Raw genomic sequence first — 12,240 nt, 5'->3', positions numbered from 1 at the left:
GTAGGCTCCACCTGCTGCAACCCCAATAGGGAAAAAAGTGCTAAAAATAATGGATAGATGAATAGAAAAAGTACACATTTTGGTTTCATTAATTGCAAATGAAATGATTTGAGAGTCCTTTTTTGGAGAGCCACTTGGAAAAATCAGAATCTTTCATTTTGAGTTTAAGCCACTTCCTGCTGAAACAGTAAAAGCCCCAGGTAGAGTGTTTCTCGGTCAAGTTCAGAATATACAATTTGAATCATAACCAAGACTGGTGACTTGACATTTGTCCAGATGACGATTATTAACATCCCCCACAAGAACTATATGTGTCAGACAGAGATTGTTGAAAATGCAATAGAGTGCAATAGAGCTGTATCGAAACAACAAATGGAAAGTTGCAGGAAGGTTGGTTGCAGTTGACAGTGTGTGGTGGGGAATGGTGATCAAGCACAAGACCTACAGGCCCAGTTCATAAGGCCTGCTTCTTGGTATCAATTTATAGTGAGGTCCAAAGTACCCGGGAGATAAATGGACACAACAAACTGCGCAACTAAAGAAAGAGCTGTCAACGCAACAAAGTTTATTCCAGAGAGCAAGAAAGGAAGCAAATCAAAGAAAAGGTTTAGACACAGTGATGTCCGTCTTCAAGCCATGGTGAGAGTTAACTGCCACCTCCATCAGAGTCAATGTGGGCTAGCTGTCTGACATTCATCAAAAAAGCCAAACATGACAGAAAAATAATTAATGTTGAGAAGCACAGTTGTTTGAACAATTGAAGGTTTTTGTCTTTTTTGTGTTCACCTGAAGTGGCCCCCTTGCAATTGGATGCTCAGCGGCCCTCAGGAAATTTGAGTTTGGAACTCCTGCTTTAGAGGATTATTAAAAAGAGTCAACTCAAGAACTGAGAACCCCCTTAAGTTATCTAAGGCTGGTGTTCAAGAGCCAGCACAGGCATTTACAGGGAAAGTACTATAACTGTAACTGTCCAAAAATCAAGCTTTTCCTGAATCAGAGACATCAGAAGTGTTTGGAGGAAAAAGAACCTGACTGTTTTTCAGAGAGCCAAAGTCATATTCCAGATAAAGGTATGTTTTTCTTTTTTATCAGGGAAACAAAGCCTTGAGGAAGAGTGGGGAGACACAGAAACCAAGGTGTTTGAGGTCCACCGCAAAGTTTCTGCAGTCTGTGATAGTTTAGGGCACTGTGTCATCTGCTGGTGTTGGTTCACTGTGTTTCATCGAGTCCAAAGTTAATATGGCTGGCTAGCAGGAGATTCTGGAGACTTCATGCTTCCATCTGTCAACAAGCTTTGTGGAGGTGCCGAGTCCCTTTTTTCCACATGACCAAAGCACCAAAACTACCGCAGATCAAGACATTGGTGTGTTTGACTGACTAGTTAATTCACTTGACCCGAACCCCACAGAGGATCTGAGGAATTATCAACCAACTCAAAACCCAGACTTACTGAAGATCCTTCTGGAATTCAACAACAAATCAAAAGTGCCAACGTTTGATTATCATGAGCTACCAGCCCTAATCATCAAAATCAAGACAAGAAAGGTTTTCAATATTTCACTTCAAAGGTATTTAATATAGAACATCTGAAAGTCCACCTTTTAAAATAAAAAGCAGATTTTTTTGTGGTATCCTATTTTTTTAGATGCACCTGCTGCAATGCTGCAAATATGTGAAGATAAAGTCCATTTATAAAAACTTTTAAAAGAAACAGAAACCTTTAATTTTGATCTTGCCAATGGTAACAGCCTCTGTGTGAGATGATTACATATTCATGTCATTGAATACTCACATAAATGCTGCCTTGCCCTCCTCCAAGTTGTGTCCTTTGGTCCCTGTGCCGGATTTGCCGCAGAGGCACATGATGAGGCCGCATTTGTTGACAAAGTAACAGGTGACATCCACGGCAAGCAGCAGGAGTACAAATACTACAACAAGGATTCCTGCCCAGAGCATGATGCCCATTGAGAGCGCTGCCTCATCACCCAAATCTGCCAGACAAGAGACACGAGAGAGAGCGCTGAACAACTGTAGCGTGACACAGTTTTATAGACACTGCCAAGAAAAACTGAATTAACTGCTGCTGTGCTTCTGTGACCACAAATACTTCCATAAAACAAAAACAACTCACCTGCTAAGGGTACCAAAACGATCTAGTTGTCTCAGCATGAATGCAGATGCGGTGTGTTGTTTGTGTGAAGTGTACTGTTTGACGTGTTGAGTTATTCAAATGACTTTATTTTGAATGAGGTGAGGTGTTTTTGAAGCTGTGAAATGCAAAATACTTTCTTCAAACAGACAGATAATATTCATATTCAACCTTTTATTTGGTATTAGAAAGAAAACCGAAGCTTATACGGCACTGTTGATTATGTAGAACTTTTGTGGACAAAATAAACAAACTCTTTCCAAATATCTAAAAAAGCTTTGATGTCTTTTCTCTGTTTTGACTGCACAAGCCAAAAATATCTTATTCCCAGATAAACTGAAATCTTCAGATATAAGTAATAACTCTGCTGGAGAATAAATTGCAGCTGAGTAGAACCCTCTGCTATATAAATGTATAAAAACAGGTATCTTTAACCGACATTTGATTCACATTACATGCATGAGAAATATCGACATTTCTCTCTTAGTAAACAGCACAAAAATATCATCTTTCTCATGATATTTCGGTATAACATTTATCAAACTGTGGCATTGTTAGAATTATAAGCAGTTGTAGTTAGGCGTTTCTGTTTTGTAAACGTTAATGTTACCAACCTTTAAAGTACATATGCATAATTTTGTGAGAATAATACAGAGTTTATGTAAACGGATGGGCATAGAATTCAGCCTTTAAACTTGTCTAAGTGCTATTTCTTTTAATACAACCCCATTTCAATTTTCACTATTCGTCATTACTGTAAACTGGCACCTCTCTCTCTCGTCTAGTACAGATGACTAGCTGTGCTAAAGCTGTGCAGAGTGAAATCTGTGGGAGGCGCAGGATTTCCAAAGCCTTTAGTTCCTCATGTCTGTCCAGTCTGTTCTGGAGCTGCATAGCACCCTTTTCTCACCCATGACAGAGACAGGTCTGTCGTGGACAAAGTCTGTTTTAAAGAAGTGAAAGAGTCCAGAGAGACAGCCAGGCCAGAGAAAGGCGAGCTTTCCTCTACAGTTATGTTGTGAATGCCCCACAAGAACTATGAGAGCAGGAATACAGCGATGAGGGACAAGATGAGTGATACCAAAGTGCATGTCACAGATGAACAGCCCTGAGTGGCTGAGGACCGAACGAAAATGCACACAGGTCGGGACGAAAATGTTCACGTGGTCCACCACACGAATGTCCAGGACCAGGCAAGAGAGCAGGAACATTGAAAGAGGGGAAAGAGAAAAAGAGAGAGAAAGGGGGAAAAAGAACAAAGGTATAGAAGAGAGGGGAGGGATGAAAGGAAACAAAGAGGAAAAAAAAGAGAAGGGTGGGGAAACAGAGGAAGAGAGAAAGTGAAAATGAGTCAGGTCAAAAAAACAAAAGTGAAAAAAAGAAAAAAAAACTGATTTCTTGCATTAGGGGGGGATAAAACACAGCAAACACATCAAAGCCAAAGCCCAGTACAAAGAGGGAAACTACACCGTGCTGGCTAGATGGTGACTCAGTGATGGGTGAGTGGAAAATGCTTTAAATTGGAGAATGAATTAGAAAAGAAGTGAGGGACGACATAATGGTTTGTTGAGATGCTCCAGCAAAGCGCTCAGCAGTCTACATCTACTAAGAGAGCCTGACAAGCTCTGTGGGGTTTTTGTGCGGTTGGTAAAAACCTTCAGCTGCAGTTAGAACCTCAAGGTGCAAGTTAATCAGTAGTTATTAAGGATCAGTTTAAAGGCTGCTTCTACACTGAGAGAAACTATTCCCTCGATCTGCTGTTTGCCCCACAAACATAAACAAAACAAAAATAAAAGTCAAGAGAAAAACAGACATTCTGAGGGAATAATTTCATCCTGTGTGGGAAGAGCCTGTCCCAGTTCTCGAGCACAAACTCAAGCTCATTTAGTACGGGCTGTCAAACCTTCAAGTGAGAAAAATCAGCCAGAAAATCATTCCAGCCTCAACCCCATCCAGAAAAAGTAATTTTTTTCAGTAGATGTATTTAGCTTTTACTCATCATTTACAGTTAGAGAGTTAAAAATAAAATGTACTTCTAGCTTGGGTCTGAGGGAGGATACCTGGGATGGCTTCAGGCTCTGCAGACGTCCTGAAAGACATTGACGCAGGCTGAGACTTTCCCTTCTGATTCTCTGCCACCACGTAGACGTTGTAGTCAGTGTCCCATTCCAGCCCGCTGAGGACCACGTGCTCGCTGCTGGCTGGCAGTCGGATTTCTGGCTTCCACTCTGAATCCTGAAGCTAATGACCCCAACACAAGATATACAGGTTATACATTTAGGGTCGCAACATTTGGATATCAATTAATTTTAGTATTTAGTATTTTCTTTTGAAACCAGATCAATGCTGTGGTCTATAAAATATCTCAAAAACAGTCAGCTGTGAAGATACACCATGAAAAGCAGATGATTTTCTGCCCTCTTCTTTCTCACTGAGAATCTATATCAATATTTCCCTCCTTTTCTTCTCTCATTAGCTGTAAAATAGTTGTTTAAATTTCAATGTTCTGCTCCAGCAGTTCAAAATCATTAAACTGTGATTTCACTTTTATTTGAATTGACATTTATGGAGGAATTCAACATCATCAAAATAGTTATAAAGCTAAACTGATGTCATTTGGGCCACAACTCAAGCTCTCTGCTCTCTGACTAAATGTTAAACTATAAAACTTTGTCAGAGAGCACACATTGTCATAAAACACAGAGAAATTAGCATATATTCATATCATTCAAGCTAAAAGCTGAGTCTTTGCTTAAGTGATTTCCAAAGAAATTCCCAGTTAACAACTACAACAGCTCTAATGGTCATACTTACAGGCTTAAAGCGCACAAGATAATGAAATATGGGTGAACCACCGTCATCTTGCTTGATCCAACTGATTTTGACAGAGTTTCCTTTGGGCTGAAGTATCCCCTCCAGTTTTGGAGGATTGGGATTCCCTGCAAGCACACAAGAGCAAGACACAGGTTATTTTAAGTCTCATTCCACAGGCGCTGAAAAGTTAGAGGTTAATTTCAATAAATGTTGTGTCAGTTTGGCAGTAACTTTTGAAATAAAGGGCAAAGGAAAAAAAAATAGAAACTGAGTCTGAAGCAAGAAATCGGCCTCTTTGTTGTTGTCCTTTGAAGTGACTTGCCCTTCCTTAATCGCTTGCCTCAAGACGGTTCGTCTCAAGTCAGACTAATTACCGAGTGACACACAGCCACATGCTTATCTGATTCACTCTGAGTTGCTGAGTGACATTCAATCGGCATAAAAATGCTGAGTGACATTCCCCCAGTGTCATACATGCCTGCAGGGGAAAGGGTTATTTGTCAGTGATTGGAATGTCAGTGCAGGTTTTTGGCATCTTGCAGCATAAAAATATTGGTTAAGATAGCCTCCAGGTGCATTCTTTAATTAGTGTTCTACACTTAACATAAAATACAGCAAAGGTTGGATGGAAAATGTAACCCATGGTAACTGTAGGAAAGTGATTGTGGCGATCTTTACATTCTCTGCAAATTGTGTATTGGAGTTCCACAAGGGTCAGGGGTCTTGTTCTCCCATTTGGGGCAATTACCTGCAAGTTTTTTTTGTCACCAAGCAGGAAGTGTCAGGCAGGATGAGAGCAGTAGATTCTATTTAAATAGTTGTTTGGAAGCAGGAACGGTTAGATTCCAGTGGAAAAAGGCAAATGACAGGTCTTCCAGTGAGTTTCTGACCTATTTGTTAGTAATGTTTTCTAGGCTTGGACTGTGATTTTGATTGGTCATATCCCTTACAACCCCCCAAGAGTTTTGAGAGTTTAGCTTTTGCTTATTGACATCATAGGCCTTAAAGGTGGGGTAAAATTGTTAGCTTCTTTCTTCTTTGCCGTGTCTCACCAAGAGGACATCAAATCTTTTCTTCAGATGTGGTCAGACTGTATAATCATCAATGACACTTTTACTAATATTAATGCTAAAACCCTCTACCTTCTAAATGAGCAATGATTGGGTTGTTTGGGTTACTGATGCAATTTAAAAACTGATGCAATCTCAACACATACAACCATGCACCATGTTATTGTTCTGTATCTTGACCTCTTTTAGGTTTTTAGTCTGTGCACATTTTAGTACTTTAATTGTACATATTTCTTGTAGTTGAATTGTTCTGTACATTTTCAACATTTAATATATTACTCTATCTTTGTATATTCCTATTTTCATTTCAATTGCACTGTATAGTGCCTTTTTTGACTGTAATTCTGTGAATATCCTTTTATTGGGACAAGTTAAAGTATCATCACTCTTCTCCTCATCTCATGCCATCTCTTAAAGCATATCTCTCATATCATCTGTCATATCATACTATCTCTCAAATCATCTGATGTGTTCATACTGGATCCTGTCCTGCAATCTTATCAACAACAGCAGAGTAAGTGAAAGTAACTTGAGGCTCCCAATTACTTCAAAGAAACAACTATCTGCTAACCATAGATTATCCCTTATGTAAACACCAAAGTCCTTAGTACCTTATGCCCAACGATGCTTTGAAGCTCCATTAGGCAGATGCCACAGAGCATAACACCCCTGACCACACTTAGAGGTCCTACAGTGTCATTACTTGACTATGAAGCAATGTGGTTGATTAAACTGAGAACATCCTAAAGGTGGCCCTTGGGGTGTGCATTGTTTACTGGTATTCATCTTTGACAATTCCGCATACGATAGTCATTGATCTTTCCTGGAATAAAATTCCCTGATGGCAGTGGCTTCTTTAAGCAAGACAATGTATCCTGTTAAAATGCAATACTTGATGAGGAATGATTTGAAAGACATGACAAAGTGCAATAATGTGATTTGGTCTCAAAATACAGTTTAAGTACCGAGGAATTGGCTCAACGTCAACGGTCTCATCACCTAGCTTGCTTCCTCATGGTAGATTATAACGAATTACCTGCTGCATTCTCATATTTTCTCACCCTGACTTTATGTGGCAGCTGGTGGGAACGAATCTTCATACAGTCATGCTCAAAAGACTTGGCAACGTGTGTTCATATGTGTAACAAGACCAGAAAATGTGAAATTTTCAGCAGTGCATGTGAGAAAGAGGTTGTTGAGTACTCGAAAAAGCTGTTGCTTATGGTTTTGGTGAGGTATACCACTGAAAACTCTGAGAGGCCCAGTGGGGTCAGTGCTCCTGCAGTTGGGAGCTGTTTTGTTGGCACAAGAGAGGACATGAATGATACGAAGCAGGTGGTTTTAATGTTGATGCAGACTGCTCTGTGTACTGCTAATTGTGAAATCTGATGAGCTGCTTCACTGTTTTCGTTCTCTCGGTACTTTTAAAATGCAATGGCAATAAACTGAATGTGATTATCTAATCTAATCTCATTTAAAAGTTTCAATCCAGAAACCTGAGGGTCATTTTTAATTCCCAATTGAACTTTGAGAAACATTCAAAGTCAGTTATTCAGCCATGTCTTTTCTTTAATTAAGAAACACAGCCAAAACTACACCACTTTTTCTTTCCAGCAGCTTCAATAAAACATCAACTAGTTTGTCTCCTTGTGTCTTGACTATTGTAATACAATGTATTCTTGTATCAGCCAAGTAACTGTAGTCTGCCTGCAATTAATTCTGCTGCATGATTACAAACTACAGTAGGACTACGCTGCCAATTCCGGTGCCCTGGCGTCTTCTCAGATCTAGGCTTGAAATCCATCCAATATACTTTCACATTGTTGCTACACCATATGCCAGTGAGTTTCTGATCTCATTTAGGGCTGGTACACTTCTCATGTTGTAAAGAAACAAAAACTCCCTCTGAAAGGTGAAGACTTGAGATGTGTTTGACTCCAAAGATATGGTGAGGTCTATATTTTGGGGGTTGTACCAGCAAAAGTCAAAGTTACAGTTCTTTTCACAAGACATGTTTTGTGTTGATTCTTCATTGTTCAACATTGTTAGCTTAAGAGGTAAATCAAGAAATATTGGTTTGTGTTCAGACTCATAATTTAACTTGCATTCAAGACCTTGGTGTAAGCAGTTCAAGTTAGTTGATATAGCCTTCAACGCATGGAAGTCAGACAACGTTAAACATGATGGACAATATGAATGAGGATGCCTCGGGAGCTCTCAGCATGACTACTGAAGCTCTTGATCAAGAACCAGAGCAAACTGCTGCAGGGGCAGTTTTTGTGTAGTGTTAGGTCGGACATTGATTATGATTCTCCAGTGATTAGAGGAAACTGTTTATCACTCACTTGATTTATAGATGCTCATCCTGTGAGGAGGAGAGGTAGCATCCCTTTAGGGTGGTGGGCTATCAATACTATCCCAGTGATGCTGATATTAAACACTCCTGACTGTTACATATTACTGTGAAGGTGGCTCTGGCTCTCTCTCATTTATCCTGCCGAGGCAAATGTCTACATGACTGATTAAATGGGTTGAGGTGGACATATATTAGGTAAATACATGGAAGCAATTAAAGTGTTGTTTCACAGGGGATTCCCTGATTAAAGTCAGAAATCTTCTTTCATAAACCTGAAACAGTAAGTTACCTTCTGCAGAGTGGAAGGGGATCATCAGAACCATGCAGAACAAGTTACAGTCACATGAAATGAAACATGTGAGAGGTTGAGCAAGAGAAACAAGCATAAAAAAAGAGAGATGATGACAAAACAGATACAGACACATGAAGGAAAGCTTTATATACAAGCAAGCACAACATTAAACACCCATATATTCCTCTGTTTGTGCTGGAAGTGACATTTACAACTTCATCCTTCTGACTTTAGAGACTTTTTTATTTGCAGGGTGACAAATTAATCAGTGCTGATAGGCCCTGTGCAAATGTAAACATTCCCAAATAACACCAAATAGCTGCAGCCAGAGGGGAAATAAGCTTTTGAAAACAGAGATCTGCTGTGTATTTATAAAACTCTTATTTAGCTAATTAGTTCCAAGTGAGAAATCAAAAATGGTGTTAATATTCATATTCAATCAAGTGCATGAAACGGAATCTACGGGTATCAGAGAGATAGGTTTGCATTGATGATCAGGACAGACAAGGTCACAGTCTCTAGAAAAAAAAACATGTTTGCTATCTTTTAAAGCTATCACAGCTAATGCAGCTAATTAGTAAGGATGATGGGGTTATCCTGCAGGGAGAGAAAAAGCGACAGCAGTTACGACTAATTGTCTATTATTCTCGCTACGCAACAAACCTGTGTCTTCAGTGAAAAAATGAGAAATGTCGTCTAGGGATATAAAAGAAAAGATATCAGGCAATCAGTATCCACTTTCTGCACGAGTGGCGACCTGAACCTCTGTCATAACACCTCAATGAGGAGTTTTGAATGAGTCATTTCAGGCAGATTGAACCAGGGAAGTGGAGAAGCTAATCTTAACATTTCACATCAAGGGTTAGAATCAGAGAGAGAGATATAAAAGAAACAGAGAGGCTGTTACAAATCACAGCTTTAAAGCCAGTGCAACAGGACAAAACATATTTCATAAGTGTGCTCAAGAATATCTGCTCATTTGACGTACAAAAAATAACAACTGAGGTTTTTTTTTGCTGTTCTTGTCCTGAATTATCTCTCATTAAAATTGGCAAAAAGCTGAAATCTGGAAGAAATTACTCCAAAAGCATATAAATGAAGCTTAAAAATGAAAGAAGTCCATCCTCTATCATTTCCAGTCATAAATCTAACCCTACTAATGCATGAGATGTGAAAGCAATCAGATCTGGGCACTTACTGTGAGTATGGCCTGATGGACACAAAGCACAAATGAGCGAATTGATGAAAAAAAAAAAGAAAAGTTAGTAAAATGATAAACAGAAGACATGAGCAGATGATCATAATGCAGACCCTATGGCATGCCCAAAAGGGAAAATGAGATCAATTAAGAGTCAGCAGGCACATAAATTTGAAGCCAGCAGGGATAAGCAGTTTGGCCTCCCAAAAACACATCCAAACCAACAGAGGGGGCTAAAAACTAAATAATGAGCTCACTATTGAATACTAGACTGGCGTTGAATGAGCCAGAGAATTCTAATTCATGGAAAGCAAGAGGCATCATAAGTATCATGAATGATTGTGCAGCTAGATCCAAATATGTATAGATTGAAAGACAAAACTGTTCTCTGGATTCTTTGACTTTTTTTAGTACCTAGAACAAAACAAGACTGTTAGTGAGTCACTTCTTGTCAGTTTTACTCCTGGACAAACAAAGAACACTTTAAAGAGGACAGACTGGCTGAAAAGACACTGTTGGAAACTTTAGTAACCATGTTCAGGCAGACTCGATGCTGACTCGTGCTGTTTGGCAGCTGAAAAAAAAAAGCTGTGTGAATCAAACACTTTGTACTCAGAGACACCGAAGTGAGAACTTCAGATAATATGTTTGTGGAGACAGGGTCACAAAGGTGTGATGGAAACTCAACATTGTGCTGAAGAGCATGTGACATGTGCCACTTACGGACAGGCTCGGTCTTGAAGAACTCAGCAGGACTGCTTTCACCTTCACCCTTGCCGTTGATGGCTGACATCTTCACTTGGTAGCTGGTCTCTGGCTTTAGGCCGGTGACAGTCACCTCGCCAATGGAGCCTGTTACAACATAATATCAGAGGCAGGGCCAGCCCCAGTGAGAACACCTTGATAGTTTTGATTAGCGGGAAAACAAACGCAGCACCGAGTTCAAACAATACATGCATAATTAATCCCATCACGAGTAAACAGCGATTAGCTCTATTCTCATTTCATTCTAACAATGTTTGAAGAGGAGATAAATCTATTTAGAGATGATCTAAAAAGGTCTAAACGCAGAGATACACAGAAACAGAAATCAGTGACAGCTGTTTCAAAGGCATCTGCATGCAGAACCATTCAACATCTATAGATATATATCCACCTTTTTCTACTCTATCTCTGTGTAGCATTACAAAGCAGAAAAGGTGATTTTAGTAAGAGTTTCTATACACTTAAAGAGATGAAACATATTGTATTGGGGTCTAAAAGCAATGAAATATTCCTATAGTGGAGGAAATCAGAAACCTTTTTTAATCAAGCATGTATAAAGGGTTTTTAGGGTCTGCAAAACAGACAGCAGGGGATTGGTTGCTGTAGTTGGAGGCTTTGTGGTATAAATGGCCCCAACCATTACCATATTTTCTGGAATTGTCCAGGTATAACGCCCTTTTGGCTGAATATTCATAGGTAACATTTTGTCTGGTAGATGGATCATAAATGATAAGAAATTAGCACAAATTCATGTGGCTCATTTTGTTTCTCTGTTTTATTTTAATTGATTTTATTTTTTACTGATGTTCTAAACTTGTTCTAAACGATGTTCTATAACTAAAGTAATATATATTAAATATAATAATATATCTAAAGTAAGTATTATACAGCATCTGGTCCAGATGGGCAAAATGTGTTAAACCTGTAAGGTCAGATTTCATCCAATGGAACGTAGCGGGGTAGTCAAGATTGGTTTGTTTTAATTTATTTTTGGCTTACTCTTGATTTTATTTTTGCAACCTCTTTCATTTGCCTATTTAAAATGGAATCTTCTCATGTTTTGTTGTTTGTCTTAAGTTGCCTAAAAAATCAATGAAAAGCTACATTGCTAGAGAACTATCAAGTATGTTTTTGTAAAGTGAATGCTCACTGTAAAATGAGTCAATATTTCTTGTCTCAGTTTGTGACCTCACCATCTTGGAGTTCATAGACCTTCTGCATCCAGCTTCCCCTGCCCTGAATCCTCCACTCTGCTTTGTATCTCAGGATAGGAACTCCCCCGGTGGATTCAGGCTCCTCGAACACAACCTGTGCTGTAGTGGAGAAGGGACTGACCAGGCTGATGGATGGCGCTGACGGCACCTCTGGTAAAAAGGAGGAAATGCAGTGTGATTACAAGTAAAGCTGTGAGATTGCAGCACTCCGGCAGTGTCAGACTGCATCGTGCCTCCACGCTAACGGACTCGACAAACGCTTCCTAATAGATCCCAAATGCATCTCAAACTGCTTCACGTTTGTACGGCAGCTGTGTTTTATGACACTAAGGGCTGTTTTTCAGGCACAGAATGCTGCATATTCTTCACCTCTTTTCAGAAA

The 12,240-nt window shown here is 39.4% G+C and overlaps 1 protein-coding gene across 7 annotated transcripts in view; it reads right to left on the bottom strand.

Moving 5' to 3' along the window:
- ncam1b (neural cell adhesion molecule 1b) overlaps positions 1-12,240 on the bottom strand; it is a 96,845-nt gene that overhangs the window by 6,847 nt on the left and 77,758 nt on the right. For 4 of the 7 annotated variants that reach the window (XM_074678993.1, XM_074678994.1, XM_074678996.1 and 1 more), the window contains 6 exons: positions 11,838-12,008; positions 10,603-10,731; positions 9,345-9,377; positions 4,964-5,088; positions 4,210-4,390; positions 1,793-1,991 (listed from right to left, as the gene is read on the bottom strand). In XM_074678993.1, the coding sequence (XP_074535094.1) occupies positions 1,793-1,991; positions 4,210-4,390; positions 4,964-5,088; positions 9,345-9,377; positions 10,603-10,731; positions 11,838-12,008 (838 nt within the window). The remainder of the gene's footprint in view (positions 1-1,792; positions 1,992-4,209; positions 4,391-4,963; positions 5,089-9,344; positions 9,378-10,602; positions 10,732-11,837; positions 12,009-12,240) is intronic. The other 3 variants (XM_074678995.1, XM_074678997.1, XM_074678998.1) reach the window with 1 other exon arrangement.

This window comes from Halichoeres trimaculatus, unplaced genomic scaffold (genome assembly GCF_033239565.1).
Source record: "Halichoeres trimaculatus isolate MK-OKI-2021-1 unplaced genomic scaffold, fHalTri1.1 fHalTri1_scaffold_9, whole genome shotgun sequence".
Taxonomy (NCBI): Eukaryota; Metazoa; Chordata; class Actinopteri; order Labriformes; family Labridae; genus Halichoeres; species Halichoeres trimaculatus.
The sequence above is the reverse complement of the archived record's forward strand: the minus strand, read 5'-3'. Positions and strand labels throughout refer to the sequence as shown.